The 18,135-nt window shown below is 43.9% G+C and overlaps 1 protein-coding gene across 1 annotated transcript in view; it reads right to left on the minus strand.

Moving 5' to 3' along the window:
- Positions 1-18,135, minus strand: part of TTC21A (tetratricopeptide repeat domain 21A) — a 465,179-nt gene that overhangs the window by 116,416 nt on the left and 330,628 nt on the right. Inside the window, exon 24 of the mRNA XM_078663200.1 lies at positions 16,474-16,635. Within this exon, the coding sequence (XP_078519326.1) occupies positions 16,474-16,635 (162 nt within the window). The remainder of the gene's footprint in view (positions 1-16,473; positions 16,636-18,135) is intronic.

An 18,135-nucleotide genomic window follows, 5' to 3' on the forward strand; every position in this document is an offset into this window, starting at 1 on the left:
ACAGGTTTTAATTACAATGAATTTTGAACATATTATTGTTATTTAATTGTAATGTGTATATATTTACTATGCTTATCTATTGCTAGATCTTGCACCTTGTTAATTTTGTGCATTCATGCCAAAATAATCAAAATGAGTAACCGCTATATTCAAGAATGCATTAATTTGTTGAAATCGCCGAAACCCATGTAAGAAATGTAAATATGCGCGAAATGCGTTTGATCCCTGTGAGTCATGCACCTATTGCACTTTCAAGTATGTCTTCACTTTTCATTGTATCACGTGCAAAAACTCACCAATGAAACTAGTATTTAATGTGGTTTGTAAAACTTTGTCGACATGTGATCAAGGGCATTCTGTGCCCGAAACGCGTCATGCCGAGATAAGACCTATGGAAGATAATAAACCTACCTACTGAATACTATCTGCTGCGTGGTGGTTCGTGTATCTGTGGTGGTGATGATAGACCAGTGAAACAGAGACTGGGAATATATATATATATATATATATATATATATATATATATATATATATATATATATATATTCACTGAAAAAACCATAGGTTAAAGACCATATATAGTTAGGGCTTAGCATTTAAAAAACCTTATTTTACTCACACAAAACCATTGAAATTCCATATATAGTTAGTTGCACTAACTATATATCGCGCACCCGCAATCCACTGCTGATGATGTCACATATTACATCATTCATGACATGGTCAGTGACATCACTGATGACATCACTGATGACATCTCAAATGACATCACTGATGACATCACTGATGACATCTCGAATGACATCACTGATGACATCATGACACACCAATACCAGTTACTACATACGCACTCACTGATTCCTACGTCTACACACACATTCACTCATTCACCCATACAATCACTCATACATACAGTCACTCATTATTACAACACTATCATATGCACTCATACACCTATGCAGACACTCACACACTGCCACTCATCCATGGAGTTACTCACACACCTAGTCAGTCCTGTAAAGAATCAATCACACTTCCATTTCCTCATCTATACAGTTAAACACAGAACACCATACTTCAGTGACATCACTGATGACATCACTGATGACATCTCAAATGACATCACTGATGACATCTCAAATGACATCACTGATGACATCATGACACACCAATACCAGTTACTACATACGCACTCACTGATTCCTACGTCTACACACACATTCACTCATTCACCCATACAATCACTCATACATACAGTCACTCATTATTACAACACTATCATATGCACTCATACACCTAGTCAGTCCTGTGAAGAATCAATCACACTTCGATTTCCTCATCTATACAGTTAAACACAGAACACCATACTTTTCACACATATACTAACACATACTTACTCTCTTATACAATCACTGATACAAGTACACATTGATATGCACAGAGTCACACACCTCCCAGCCAGCCACACACACACTCAGTCTTCCATACATCCACTCATTCTTCAATATGTAAAACATATTTAAACTTTACAAAAACACACAGACACTAGATGATGTCATCAGTGATGTCATTTGAGATGTCATCAGTGATGTCATCAGTGATGTCATTTGAGATGTCATCAGTGATGTCATCAGTGATGTCACTGACCATGTCATGAATGATGTAATATGTGACATCATCAGCAGTGGATTGCGGGTGCGCGATATATAGTTAGTGCAACTAACTATATATGGAATTTCAATGGTTTTGTGTGAGTAAAATAAGGTTTTTTAAATGCTAAGCCCTAACTATATATGGTCTATAACCTATTGTTTTTTCAGTGAATTTTCAAGGTTTTTTAAATGCTAATTCCTAACTACATATGGTCTCTAACCTATGGTTTTTTCAGTGAATTTCAATGGTTTTTTAATAGCAAATATCATAAGCTGTCGAATGTCAAGTACGTGGTAAGTAAAAACATTTTCGTGTTTATGCACACTGATCTGCTTTGAATGCTGCCCCCCCTCCCCCTCATTTCTATTAGGAGTACTCTCTCTTTGCAGATAGTGAAGGGTAGTTAACGCAGGCCTTTGCCCCCGTTGTAATCCGTCGTGCCTGCTTCTCTCTCCATTTGATTGATTGTTATCCAAGCATTTACTGTTTTAGAATTGGTTCTCTTTGGTTCATTCTCTATTTACAAACAAGCACAGAGTCGCAATACTCTGTTTAGTCTTTGCAGATAGCGAAAAATCGTGTAAAAAAACAAAAGGAATCGAGCAAAATCAGTAGGCCACTAATGGGATCTCTTTTTGACCTCGCTAAAATAGAAACATTAGGAACAACCCCTCATGACAAACACGAAACTATTGAGATGAACTAAACTCCACACCATGATGGCTGCAATACAGCTCGGCTCCGCCACCCACCCCGCCCAAAATAACGATAAACTCTATGCAAATATTACAAATATATACAACACACCAGCAAAGTAACAGGGTAAAACATTTTATTAAACAACTATTTACATAACTATTTTATACTTTTTGTTGCCCGATCCGGCTAGCTCAATCGATCGAGCATGAAACTCATGCACTCTGATGGTTCAAAGTTTTGAGGAGTGCTTGTAACACTGTCTGAAGCCTATTTGCACTTGCTTCAGCTTCACTATTGTCAAAGTAAAGTGGGGACTGTTTGAGGACGTGACTGCATTTGTGAACAATGTAATGCGGTGCCACCCTGAACCGCTTGACGGAGGCCCCCGAGGGACGGTGTGATGGCGCGGACTCGGAGGGGGCGCTTGGCTCCGGCTCCCTCCCCAAGTCGTGTTCTCCTGGTGTAGCCTGAGATCGCCCCCGACATAGGTGGCCGGCTCCCGGGATCAAGCGGAACTTTTTGCCTTTTGGTAACTCTTCCATTCTTGACCTTGTCCCACAATCCGTTTCACCTAAAGACACGCTGTAGTGGGGCGCCCCTTTACCATTTCAGTTGCCATTCCGCCCGCTTTTGCTACACTGTGCCTCTTCTGCTATTCAGCTGTTTACCGCCCGCTCTTTCGACTACAGCGTCTCGCTCACCATGTAGTTGAGTTGCTCCCGCTCTTGCGGTGCAGCGATAGCCGGCTGCCACAGTACTCTCAAAATGGCGGCCGGCTCTTCAGATTTGGGCGTGGTCCACTAAAATTGCCCTGCGACACCTTGGAACTCGGACGCTTGTCTGCTAGAGATTGGGCTCCATTCTCGAAAGCGTCCCCTCAGCCTTGAAGATTCTACAAAAGTCTTGGGGGCCCCCGACTCCCGCAGGCTTCTGGTGGAGAGCGGCTAGCATTATTGCTCGTCGAATGGCCACGACGGAGCTACGAAATGGTGGTGCTCTCATGCTAACGCCAGCTTCAGTCTGAAACATCCAGAAACACTGTAGACTACCAATTCGATCAGTTCCGGTAGCGCCCCAACGTGACCCGGTAGAGAAGAACTAGCCCTCCCCTCTTTCACTGATGGTTCTTGTTGCCTGTCCCTTCTGTTGTCATTTAACAGAACTATTTAGCCTGCTGAAAGGGGTTGTGTTCCGACCGCTGGTTGGTGGAGACATTTTGACTATATTCTAGACCTGCGTTGTCGCGTAATGCGTCATATGACGCGCCGCGTTAGCGCATCCGGAAGTGATCCGGGGCGCGACGCGCAGCGCGTAACGTAAGCATAACAGGTCATGTGACTTGTTAATAAAACTTTTCATTGGTTCATTTTACTTTTCTTATTCTAATGATGCTTTCGAACATTATTTTTTCTTAAATATATGTTATAATGTTCCAGGCTAATGTACTTTCCCGGAAAATTTACAACTGTCCTGCAAGTAAAATATATTCCTTTTTCGAGAAAAAGGGTGTTTCTTCGTCCCATGACGGAGCCGTTGAGCAAAAGAGGGTCGGCCTGCTGTCTTAGTCGCCGATACGCCTGAATATGAGATTCTTATCGATCACTTTATGTTGCAGGAGTAGAAAACACAACAGCCCTTGACCATTTATCTTTACTGCGTTCCTGCGTATTATACCTTTTACCCTTCATGTAATTGGTCTGCTTTATTTCACTTGCCTTTTACTGATTCTAAAACAGTGACTATTATTAAAAACTTTACCAATGTATATACTACTACCATGTTTTCTTTTAAAAACCTTTATTGTGAAAATGTCATTATACAAATACGGGCCTATAACCACGTGGGCCGGCCACGGAGCAAACTGTAATCGTATATGATGAGTAGACATTTACACTGTAGAGGAACGTAACGGGCGGGCCATTAGGTTGCAAGAACTAAAGTGTCTAACAGTTGCGGAATCGGTGGACGTACATTTTATAATTAAAATACGACAGGGCCACTTACAATAAAATTATCTAGATATACATTTGCGGGCAAGTACCATGGGTGACGTTAATTCGAACTTTCAATAGTACAGTAATCAATAACACATCAGAACTTAATATCAATAGGGATATCGAAATATTCAATCTATTCTCGTCCCCGCTCGCCATGTGCTTCAAAACTGCATACGTATCTCGTGATATCAAGGTTGTGCAACCAGTACACAACAAGGAGTTACGAGTCCCATTTATTCCGGCGCCATTTTGGGCGAGGACGGGCAGGTCCAGGATATAGTCAAAATGTCTCTACCAACCATCGACTATGATGATGTTCATATGCTGTATTTATTAGAGTAACACTCATCTGTCCACATGAAATTAATTTGCCACAATCTAAACATGTCATTTTAATCTTTCCAAAGTTCTTCTAAATATTTGGGACCGTTTCCCTTGCCTCTGATGCTGTCAGTGCCACTTCTTTGATGAATGTACTGGCAGGTCGGGGGTTCTCCTCCAAATCTCTCTTTTATGCAGCACTATAATTAATCGGTGTCACCTCTCCATATGACGATGCATGGTATAGTTACCATAACTATATTTTTTTTCGGTTCCTCTGGAGAGTACATCGTGGCAGATGAAGCGTGTAACGTACCGGGCATTTACCTTTTTTTGCATGTAGAGGAAAGGAAAAAAAATTCGAGCGTCCGAGTTCTAACGTGTCCCAGGGCCATTTTAGTGGACCAGGCCCAAATCCAAAGAACAGGCCGCCATTTTGAGAGTCCTCTTGCAGCCGCCTGTCGCTGTAGCATCAAGAGCGGCCGAAACTCAGCTGAATGGCAACTGAAACGGTAAAGGGGCGCCCCACTACAGCAGACGAGCCTCCACCTAGGAAGGCCCGTTCACGCCGCCTCCCCCCCCCCCCTTCGGGCACCCCACGCCGTTATTCGGAGCAGGATTGTAGGATGGCCACACCAGTACGGGAACTTGCTAGACACCACCTCGGTGCCTACCGAATCTCAGCGCCTTGTGGTGTCTTCTATTCAGAAAACATTGTTGTGCTGCCTTCGACCTATTCGCCGCAAGTGCGCACGCAACTCAGCTGCTTAGCTTGCTAGACACCACCTCGGTGCTAACCGAATCTCAGCGCCTTGTGGTGTCTTCTATTCCCAAAATATTGTTGCGCTGCCTTTGCCCCATTCGCACATCGGTCCGCTACTGACGCCATCTCACAGGCCAACGGGGCGCCCCACGCCGACTTTCAGCATTGTAGGATGGCCACACCAGTGCGGCAACTTACTAGACACCACCTCGGTGCCATCCGGATCTGGCATCTCAGCGACTTGTGGTGTCTTCTATTCAGAAAATATTGTTGCGCTGCCTTTGGCCCCATTCGCACATCGGTCCGCTACTGCCGCCATCTCACAGGCCAACGGGGCGCCCCACGCCGACTTTCAGCATTGTAGGATGGCCACACCAGTGCGACAACTTGCTGGACACCACCTCGGTGCCATCCGGATCTTGGCGCATTGTGCTGCCTTCGGCCTATTCGCACATCGATCCGCTACTGACGCCGCCTCACGTGCCAACGGATTTTCTACGCTTTTTATACCCTATGCCGCATAACAGGTCATGTGACTTGTTTATAAAACTTTTCATTGGTTCATTTTACTTTTGGTTTCCTAATGATGGAAGGCTTGATCATATGACCTAAAAATAACACTTTTCATTGGATGAAAACTATTTTTTTTTCCCAAACGATGAAAGCCCCACCTTGTTTCTGGATGTTTCAGACTGAAGCTGGCGTCAGCATGAAAGCACCACCATCTCGTGGCTCCGTCGTGGTCATTCCGCGAGCAATCATGGCAGCCGCTCTCCACCGGAAGCCTACAGGAGTCGGGGGCCCCCAAGACTTTTGTAGAATCCTCAAGGTGGAGGGGACGCTTTCGAGAATGGGGTCCAAGACCTAGCAGACAAGCGTCCGATTTCCAAGGTGTCCCAGGGCCATTTCAGTGGACCAGGCCCAAAAAGGAAAGAGCCTGCCGCCATTTTGAGAGTCCTGTGACAGCCGCCTATCGCTGCACCGTAAGAGTGGGCGCAACTCAGCTGAATTGCGGATTTTGACACAGTGGACCAAAAGCGGACGGAATGGCAACTGAAACGGTAAAGGGGCGCCCCACTACAGCAGACGAGGCTCCACCTGGGGAGGCCCGTTCACGCCGCCCCCCCCCCCCCCCCCCGGGGCGCCCCACGCCGTTATTCGGAGGGCGGCAACTTACTGGACATCACCTTGGTGCCATCGTTCTGCTGCCTTGGAACTATTCGCACAACAGACCGCTACTGATGACCCACCCCCCGCGACGCCCCACGCCGGATACCGAAATCAGTGCGGCACCCAGGCAACATCACCTGGACGTTGTGCTGCCTTGGGACTATTCGCACAACCGACCGCTACTTCCTTCTTTTTCCCTAAAAATGTTTCAATGTTTTTACTGTTTTTGTTTTGTTGTATATATTTATAAGTTATTAAAGTTTTATAATCCTACTACTTTGTTGGAGTGCTATATATTTTTAATGTGACACATAATTGTAAAAACTTTGATGTACAAAGAGTCATCCCTGGAATCTTCCGCTTCAGGCTCGGTCCCCTCCCCAATCACAATACAGGATGGTTTTCAGATAGTAGGAACGCGTGTGGTGTGACGGATCTCATCGGGTGTGGGCCTTGATCTACTATAACTCCTTTGAAGAGGGGTAATTCTTTACAGCTGGGGCCATAAACTACATCTGCAGGGCTAGCTGATAGCCTGGGACCGGCCTGGACAATCGGACACAGAGGAAGAGGAGTGTCAGAGGGTGCGGTAGTGAATAGGGCGAAAGGGAGGTGTCGGGCGGGCACAGGGTGTGATTCTCAGGGAAGAGCAGCGCAGATGGGGGGAGGTTTATTGCCCATGCATAAGACAGAGAGCGGGGGTGACTAGTGCCTGGGGGAGATGCTTGCGAGGGTGGGGAGCCATGCTAAGGATCGACAGCGTGCAGAGAGTGGGTCTGGTCAAGTCATCTAAAATGGCTGCCGTGCACGACAAAAGTGTGGCATTTGAAAAAAGGCAAGATGGCGCAGACAATGTTTTTCAACACTTCCTGATTTCCTTCGAATCGAACGTTAACAGACGTTGGGGCATATTACCAAAGTTAAGCGATATTTATCCCTAACGATGCTTAGCAACTAATTTTTTACCGCTAAGCATCGTCAGAAATTATCGCAGATAAACCTTGCTATTATCAAGGTTTATCGCAAATGCGATAAAAAACGCCCGCAATGCATTAATATCGCTGAAAAGTCAGCGATATTCATGCATTACCGAGCTAATGCTCTTAGCCATGTTATCCACCTCCCATTGGATAACATGGCTAAGAACTGCTCAGGGCAGGTGTTACTTTTTGGAGATATTCGCGCTTAGCGCGAATATCTCCAAAAGTTGGTAATAGGAGATAGCGATGTTAGCGACTGTTTCCAGTCGCTAACATCTTGGCATGCCCACTTTGCATGTCATTAGTGATAAATATCACTGACATGCAAAGTGGGGCCCAAGATGGTCGCTATCTCCTACTAGCGGTCGCTAACTGGTGTTAGCGACAGCTAGGTAATACGGAGATAATTTTATCTCCGCTTTCTTGGCTTTTAAAGCCAAAAAAGCGGAGATAAACCCCCTTGATAATATGCCCCGTTATCTCTCCCACACTACCGGTCCCCCTGGGCTTAAACGCCGAGATGGTAGGGACTGCATCCCGTGAAGATAGGCCGAGACGTCACTCAGCAGAAAAAAAGTTTTAAAAAAGTCTATAAACATACAATAAGTTAAAAGTCAATCATTCTTCATTCCTTGTAGTACGCTCCCCAGTCCGCTTCCCGTTACGCTAACCGGGCGCACCCCACCAAAAAAACGATTTTTTTTTTTGCCCCGCAGAGCCCTTTTAAAGCCTCCACATCAAACCTATGGGGTCAGGGAGGATCTACTATGCCCCCTTATGGTCATTTGCCCCTTCGCTTTGGCCTCCTCTTGTCTCTCGATCCTACCGAGAGACAAGATGGCGGCCGCTACGGACTGTTTGGAATGTTTACAGACGCCGGAGAACCAATCAACTTCGCTTCACAAAGCTCCGTAACGCGAAAAGTACGCGAACTGGAGCGCTGCCCGTTCCGCTGTTACAGATATATATCTTTTTTTGAACGTTAATTTCTCAAAATCCACTGGAGCACATATATTGAGACCTAGCAAAGGCACATCGGGCTACCAGTCCCTACAATTTTGCCAAGTTTCGTGCAAATCCATTCAGCCGTTCGATTATTATTATTATTTTTTTTTTTTGCCCCGCGGGGCCCTTTTAAAACCTCCACATCAAACCTAGGGGGTCAGGGAGGATCTACTATGCCCCCTTATGGTCATTTTCCCCTTCGCTTTGGCCTCCTCTTGTCTCTCGATCCTACCGAGAGACAAGATGGCGGCCGCTACGGACTGTTTGGAATGTTTACAGACGCCGGAGAACCAATCAGCTTCGCTTCACAAAGCTCCATAACGCGAAAAGTACGCGAACTGGAGCGCTGCCCGGTCCGCTGTTACAGATATATATCTTTTTTTGAACGTTAATTTCTCAAAATCCACTGGAGCACATATATTGAGACCTAGCAAAGGCACATCGGGCTACCAGTCCCTACAATTTTGCCAAGTTTCGTGCAAATCCATTCAGCCGTTCGATTATTATTATTATTTTTTTTTTTTGCCCCGCGGGGCCCTTTTAAAACCTCCACATCAAACCTAGGGGGTCAGGGAGGATCTACTATGCCCCCTTATGGTCATTTTCCCCTTCGCTTTGGCCTCCTCTTGTCTCTCGATCCTACCGAGAGACAAGATGGCGGCCGCTACGGACTGTTTGGAATGTTTACAGACGCCGGAGAACCAATCAGCTTCGCTTCACAAAGCTCCATAACGCGAAAAGTACGCGAACTGGAGCGCTGCCCGGTCCGCTGTTACAGATATATATCTTTTTTTGAACGTTAATTTCTCAAAATCCACTGGAGCACATATATTGAGACCTAGCAAAGGCACATCGGGCTACCAGTCCCTACAATTTTGCCAAGTTTCGTGCAAATCCATTCAGCCGTTCGGGCTAAAAGTGAGGCCAACCGCCCTATGGAAAACTCAATGTTAAAAACACGTTTTGGGACCCCCCTCTTTTCTCGGCCCCCCCTTGACGAAACCCCCCCAAATTTTCAGGGGCTACTCAGAAACAAAATGTTCCATTTTCCTGAAAATTTCAGCCAATTCCATCCACAAACGCCAAAGTTATTAGACATAGAATTTTCAAAAATCCCATAGAGAAAAAATCCTAACTATATATACCTACTGGCGACCGCCAGTAGGTAATATATATATATATATGTATATATATATATATATATATATATATTCAATCTTGCCAAACTTGTCCGGTTTAAAGAAGGCGCTGACACCATGAATCTGAATCCAAACTCGATTTATTAGATCAGTATCTGCTCAGACGCGTTTCGGCGTTGCCGCCTTGTTCACTACATCTGCATCTACATTTGGTTTCTCATTTTATACTAAGAGAGCCATGGGTGTGTTTGTCAATTAGCATACAGGTTCAAACCAGATGTTGCCGTGGTTACATTAAAGGCAAAAACCTGTATTATGACGAAAGTCTTTTCACAGTTTTTACACATATGGCAAGCATTACATCAGAAATATTTTCCACACAATATAAATACATTACAGTCACCCAAATATGTGTAATAAAAATGGTGTTTGCAACCTTTTTCGTCATGTAGCATGTTGAAATTCACAGCTAACATTTAGGTATCATTGGAAGCATTTGTTAGAATTCTAGTGAAAAAAATATATAATAAAACTTTGACACACTTTGCTACAGTTTCCCCGTGTTGTGGCCATAGATGTTCCTAATAAAAGGACCTGACCGAGTAGGTCATCTGGTTTGCCTGTTTCCTGCTCGTATCGACTTCCCACTCGTGGCTGCGTGTATACTCGGACACAACATGCCGTCTCGAGTCCACCCCGTCCATCATACGCCTACCTATGCCACTGTGTAAGTGCTTGCGCGCGTTACGAGGTTTGTGTGGTTTTGATATTGTTAATAGCTGCACTTAATCATACATCAATAGTCTTTGTTTGTACAGCACTAGCGGGCTTTGGAGGCTTAAAGGATTATACGGGGTATCACTCATTGTCCTGGTGCTTGTCCTTGTTAGCCGTAGGGATTAATGTTACAAAGTAAAAGTCGGCAACATAGGACAGAAAATACCATACCGCGTCTGGGGAACGGTTGAGGTAATACGCGTGCATCTCTAGTAGAAACCCGCTCAGACAGTCATTCTCTAAGTAGAGTTAGGGAGACGGGAGTTCTGTGTGTTTTGGTGCACATTATCTGATGTGATTATAGGATTGTTGGATTTAGAATTAAATTAAATTGGGTAACTTTGCGACAGTATGCACCATGCCGCGTCAGGAGAGTGGGTTAAGTTATTACACGAGCGTCTGTTGTGCATCAACATCTAGTCAAAACTACTCTAAGTAGAGTTGAAAAAAGGGGGGGAAAAAACATAATTGTATATGTTTCAAAGTGTTTAAGTGTCTGTGAGGTTGGAAAAGGGGGTGAGGAGTGCCGTGTACTCAGACACCGGTGTGGGTCTGAGATGTGCTCTTAATATGCCCGTGATAAAACCGTGATACGTGTAGTAGATGAACTGCAGATGTTCTTTGAATGGTACTCAGGGCAAAGGAAATGCCATGCAGGTGTGTTTAGATTACATCTTTATAAATGGACACTTAGGGCTTCGTCCGCATTCAGGCCGAATGGGATCTTGGAGTTCAAGAGTATAATGTACCTCGACTCCAGGCGGCGTAGCGCTAATGGGCGGTTCCCCCCTCTTATGTTTTTGGGAATGCTGTCAATTACAAAGTACTGGATGTTTTTGGCATTACCGTTATGGGTCTCATGTACATGCCTGGCCACCGGGTACGTTGGATCATTATTGGCGATTGCTCGCAAGTGCTGTAAGATCCGTACGTGCGCTGGATGGATGGTGGAACCTACATAATTTTTACCGCATGAACATGACAGTACATAGACTGCAAAGTCTGTTTTGCATGTATATGCGTCTCTCAGCATGTAAGGTTTAATCCTGAAAGGGACTTGTATTTTTGTAGTGTTCACCCCGTGGGTACAAGCTTTGCATTTTGAACACTTCTTGAAGCCCCTTTGGGAATCCAACCAATTTTTGGGTTTTTTGAGAACCGGCGCATTACACACTAGTTCTTCTATAATACTATAATACTATAATATATATATATTACCTACTGGCGATAGCCAGTAGGTATATATAGTTAGGATTTTTTCTCTATGGGATTTCTGAAAATTCTATGTCTAATAACTTTGGCGTTTGTGGGCGGAATTGGCTGAAATTTTCAGGAAAATGGCACATTTTGTTTCTGAGCAGCCCCTGAAAATATGGGGGGGGTCCCAAAACGCGTTTTTCCCATTCATTTTTCCATAGGGCGGTTGGACTCACTTTTAGCTCGAACGGCTGAATGGATTTACAAGAAACTTGGCAAAATTGTAGATATGGTTTGCCCGATGTGCCTTTGCTAGGTCTCAATATATGTGCTCCAGTGGATTTTGATAAATTAACGTTCAAAAAAATATATATATCTGTAACAGCGCTCCGGTTAGCGCCCCGGTGCGCGTACCTGACGCGTAACGGAACTTCGCAAAGCGAAGCTGATTGGCTCTCCGGAGTCTGTCAACATTCTAAACAGTCCGGAGCGGCCGCCATCTTGTCTCTCGGTAGGATCGAGAGACAAGATGTGGTGAAAAACGAAAGGTGAAATGAAGGAAAGGGGGCATGGTAGACCCCTCCTGACCCCCTAGGATTGATGAGGGGGATATTAAAGTGCGATTTTTCACCGTAGAGGCGCGTCCCGGTACGCAAACCGGGCAGCTCACCGGGCAGCTAACCGGGAAGCTAACCGATAGCGTAACGGGAGTCCGCCATCTTGTGTTTCGGATGAATTTAGACACAAGATGGAGGATAAAGAATGTTGGAAAAGGGTATAAGGGGGCACGGGAGACGTATCCTGACCCCCTAGGTTTTCTAAGGGTGGCTGAGGAGGCTCATATATGTCGAAAAAGAAAAAAAAATCGAATTTTTCGCGAGGTTAGCTGCCGGTACGCGAACCGGGTAGTGAACCGGGAAGCGGACCGGGTCGCGGCACCAAATTGAGCTAACGGGAAGCTACCCGGTGCGCGAACCGGTAGCGAAACAAAAAAAATAATTAAAAAATATATATATACATAAAAAAATTGTATTAAAAACATATAAAATATATTTTTCGATTTAAAGAAGAATACATTTTAAAGCTTTTGGTATTTGCTATTGAAAAACCATTGAAATTCACTGAAAAAACCATAGGTTATAGACCATATATAGTTAGGAATTAGCATTTACAAAACCTTGAAAATTCACTGAAAAAACCATAGGTTATACACCATATATAGTTAGGAATTAGCATTTACAAAACCTTATTTTACCCACACAAAACCATTGAAATTCGCATATATAGTTAGTTGCACTAACTGTATATCGCGCACCCGCAATCCACTGCTGATCATGTCACATATTACATCATTCATGACATGGTCAGTGACATCACTGATGACATCACTGATGACATCTCAAATGACATCACTGATGACATCACTGATGACATCTCAAATGACATCACTGATGACATCGCTGATGACATCCCAAATGACATCACTGATGACATCACTGATGACATCTCAAATGACATCACTGATGACATCACTGATGACATCTCATTTGACATTACTGATCACATCACTGATGACATCATTCATGTGATAATACGATGAACCTCTTCAGACTCTAATATAACCTTAGATACACTCAGTGTAAACAGACACTCACAGACTGTCACTCATCCATGGAGTTACTCACACACCTAGTCAGTCATGCAAAGAATCAATCACACCTCCATTTCCTCAACTATACAGTTATACACACCTTACTTATTCAAACATATACTAACACATATTTACTCTCTCATACAATCCCTGATACAAGTTCACAATGATCCATACAGCCACTCACACATTCACTGGCTCTTATGCACAGTTATTTATATATGTCAACTCTCACAAGTACTGTGTTTTACATATGTACTTACTTTGACATGTAGCACTGAGATATCCATTCACTCACCAATACACTCATGCACACAGTGAACCGCCCATACAGCTGTTTCCACATGCACTTTTGAACCCATACATCTAGTGAATCAACTGCTCACACATCTATGCACAGAGTCATACACCTCCCAGCCACCCACACACACACTCAGTCTCCCATACAAATACTTGGGCAACCAATCAATAACCCATATAGTTACTCATATAACTACTGATCAAAACATGCAGCAGTTTACAGAACAACAGACATAATGATGCACAAATTAAGACAGTTTAGTCACTAACCCATGCACTCAGTGAGACACATTTAATCACTCACTCATACAGTCAGTCATGCACCTACTAAATCCTTATACAACCACGCATTCTTCAATATGTAAGACATATTTTAACTTTACAGAAACATACAGACACTGGATGTTATCAGTGATGTCATCAGTGATGTCATTTGAGATGTCATCAGTGATGTCATCAGTGATGTCACTGACCATGTCATGAATGATGTAATATGTGACATGATCAGCAGTGGATTGCGGGTGCGCGATATATAGTTAGTGCAACTAACTATATATGCGAATTTTAATGGTTTTGTGTGAGTAAAATAAGGTTTTGTAAATGCTAATTCCTAACTATATATGGTGTATAACCTATGGTTTTTTCAGTGAATTTTCAAGGTTTTGTAAATGCTAATTCCTAACTATATATGTTCTATAACCTATGGTTTTTTCAGTGAATATATATATATATATATATATATATATATATATATATATATATATATATATATATATATATATATATATATATATATATATCTCAATACCACCACCGCTGTAAGACGGATTGTGGGCGGTAGGGACACGAACACTAGCTTCGGACCCCTGGCTAGAACACAGTGCCTAGAGGCTGACGTCCTAATTCGATAGGTCCAACTGCAGCCTAACTGGGCCTACCATTCATCACTTTACTCAGGGATCATTGCACTGCCTTCAAGCTTTGAATGCCGGATTGGTCCTACACCGCCACCATTAGAGACCTAGAAGACCAAGGCCAAAGAAGACATCCAGCAAAACCCCCAACAAGGTCTCGAACTTTTTTGCACCGGCGGACTAGCGCCCCTCGCCGAACCCTGCGGAGGTAGGTGACAACATGGCCCTGACTAAAGACGTTTTTCTGAGCATGTTTAGGGATTTTAAGACAAAACTTCGGAAGGTCCTCAGCCAAGACACCCAGTAACTGTTTATAATCATGTAACTTTTACTGAACTACCTACCCCCTACCCCTCCCCGCTCTACTCCTCTCCACTTTCCTGCTACTGATTTCTGCCCTCACCTGTCCTGGCTCTAGTCCCCACCCTCTTTACCTGTGAATTTTCCCGCATCATGTGAGAGCTAGCTATTCTGTTTGATGCCCGATGGAGCTACCTGGTTTAGCCATAGGGGAGAAAGGTCGGAGATTCCCTCCTTGGACGTCACCTACCCAGTCGGTCTTTAGCCAGACTTCCTTTCGTCTCTCCTGTCGTCTCTTCCCGCTTCCTCCCTCTATTTATTATCTCGACTTCTCTCCTCTCTCAATGTATTGAGACTGAACTTTTCTGTCTGATGCCCGATGGAGCTACCTGGTTTAGCTATAGGGGAGATGGGTCGTGGACTCCCTTCTTGGTCGTCACCTGCCCAGTCGGCCTTCAGACAGTTTTCATTTCGTCTCTTCCCCTATCCTCCCTTTCTCACCTTCCCTGTCCCCTCCCTTCTACGCTCTATTTATTTTGCGAACCATGTTCCTTGAATTGTTTCTTATTGAGACCTAGCTATTTGGCCAAAGCCCGATGGAGCTACCTGATAGCTATAGGGAAGATGGGTTTTGGGACTCCCCCTCGACCGTCACCTACCCAACCGGTCTTTGGGCAGACTTTCCTTCGTCTTTCTGCCATATCTCCCTCCCATCCTGTTTTTCTGCAAACCTCTTCCCTCGACACCTGAGACCGAACTACTTTGTCTGATGCCCGATGGAGCTACCTGGTTTAGCTATAGGGGAGACGGACCATGGATTCCCTCCTTGGTCGTCACCTACCCAGTCGGTCTTTAGACAGACTTCCTCTTGTCTCTACGGTTGTCTCTTCCCTTATCCTCAATTTCTCACCTCACCTACCCCCCACTTCTTTTCTCTCTCCTTTCTCTCCTCTCCTAACGTATTGCTGACTGTTCATTGTAAGGTATAATTGTTGATCTTTTTCTGTTATACTGCTAAACCACATTGTTGCACTTCCTTTCGTCCCTCCTGCTGTCTCCTCCCGCATCCTCCCTCTTTTTATGTCTCTCCTTCTCCCTTCTCTCAATGAATTGAGACTGAACCTTTTTTTGTCTGATGCTTGATGGAGCTACCTGGTTTAGCTATACGTGCGATGGGCCGTGGATTCTCTCCTTGGTCTTCACCTTACCCTGCCGGTCCTTAGACAGATCTCTTTTCGTCTCTCCATATTGTCTCTTCCCCTATCCTCGCTTTCTCACCTCCCCAGCCCCCTCCACTACCTCTCTCTCCTTTCTCCCCTCTCCTAATTGTATTGCCTATTCTTTTTTGGGGATTTATTGTGTAATTGTTGAACTTTTTCTATTACATTGTTGATTCTCATGTAAAGCGCTCGATGCCTCCGGGTCTAGCCAGCGCTATATAAAACTCTTTAAATAAATAAATACATAAATAAATAAATAATAATATAGAATGCAATTTTAGAAAGTTCATAGTCCTTTGCCCGTGATATTACAGCAAGAATAAAGAAACATTTAATTTTTAAAGTATACCAAAACCATAATTCTTAAATGGCGAGAATAAAATGTACCTTTTGGTTTCATCGAGTTCTTCAAACACTTCACCGCCAACAATTTCATTGTCTGGGTTGAGACAGATCTGAACCATATTGTAAATGGCACGTTCCCCCCAGTCACTGTCTTTTCGTGCCTTGTTAAAAAACTTAAGAGCCTCGTTGGGTTCACCCTTGAACCTGTGAACGAAATAAAAGAAAGAGTATCAAGAAATAAAAAGAAAAAAGCGGAAAATAATTTGAAGGGAACAAAGTAGTCTACAGAAATATGGCTACAGATATATTGTGTGAAATAGGAAGGGGCACGTTTGTTCTGAAGTTTGAACTTCAACACCTGATTTTTCGATTACAATGTATTTTCATCAAAGCCAAGCCTGTACTGACTTGAACCCGTTGTAGCCCACTGATACCAGCAGCCTGATTATGGATGTGCCCTAGGGGCGCAAAAGGCATTTGTGCCTGTTTATTATACACTCTGGGCACTTTTAAATTACAGCATAAACTTGTATGACCCCCTCTGCAGTGTCAAGAGTTACTCATTTGCATGGGTTGCAGTGGGTGAGAAAGTCATCCTTTTTGCCCTGATCACCCCCATGTTTTTGTTTGGTACCCATGGTAACTGACTCCGACTGCGCCCTAGGCTCTACTTACCAGGCCCAAGGCCAGTGCTGTGATTATAAGGATATGCTTTTGAGGTGTAATTATAATTGGTACTGACATCCTAGCTGTAAGTCCCTGGTATATAATAGGGCTTGTAGGTTTAGAGGCCCAATAGACTTACTGCACTTAAGTGTGCTTTACTGTGGTGCCTGCTTTCAGATTAAAGGCAGCACTGCCTTTCAGGCAGCCTTTACCTTATATGTATGTAAATTCGATTTTGGATTTAAAGGTTCTTCCAAAGTCTCAAACTACCCTATGTTTACATATGTCACCACTAATGTCTACCCAATGTGCCCCAGGGGTAGGGTGCCTTGCAAATATAAGCAGGGACATTATAAAAGATGCTATATAAGCCGTGGTGAGGGAAAACCTGTCAATTCTCTTTTTCCTCATTGTAGTGAATGGCTCCATAAGCTAACATTGAGATATTTTATTTAGGTACTAATATTGACAGGAGCCACCTAAACATATACATCAGAGTATCTAGTTAACAGCTAAGATAAATCCAACAACTTGCCACTGTCAGAATTATAATAACTATGACAGAAAATAAGTTATTAAGATTTCTTTTTTGTGAACCAAAATCCAGCCTTTCAGCTGCTCTCTGATTGGCCAGCCTCTGCCCAGGCTGGCCTGGCAGCTCTAAGAGGTGTGAAAAGCCCTGCTAGAGAGACAATGGGTTTCCTGTGGGTGGAGAAGTACAAGCTGCAGAGCAGGTGGCAAGAATGGGGTGAGGTGAGCCAAACTGGTCTTCAATGGGAGAATGACACTTTAGGACAGCATAGGCTGACCCCCCACATCCTGCCACTCAGAAGCCCTTGTAATTAGATTAGAGATCGGGTTGGAAGGGGTGTATTTAGGAAAATTAGCCACACAGTAGGTTGGGTTAGCCTGATCCAGTTCCTCTGGAGAGACTTTCTCCATGTTGGATTTTGAGGTGATGATGCTTTCAGTGACAAGAATATGCCACACTTTGGAGGAAGTGATCATTCACCTGAGTGGCACCCTGCATCCCATTGT

Source organism: Lissotriton helveticus, chromosome 10, assembly GCF_964261635.1.
Source record: "Lissotriton helveticus chromosome 10, aLisHel1.1, whole genome shotgun sequence".
NCBI classification, from domain to species: Eukaryota; Metazoa; Chordata; class Amphibia; order Caudata; family Salamandridae; genus Lissotriton; species Lissotriton helveticus.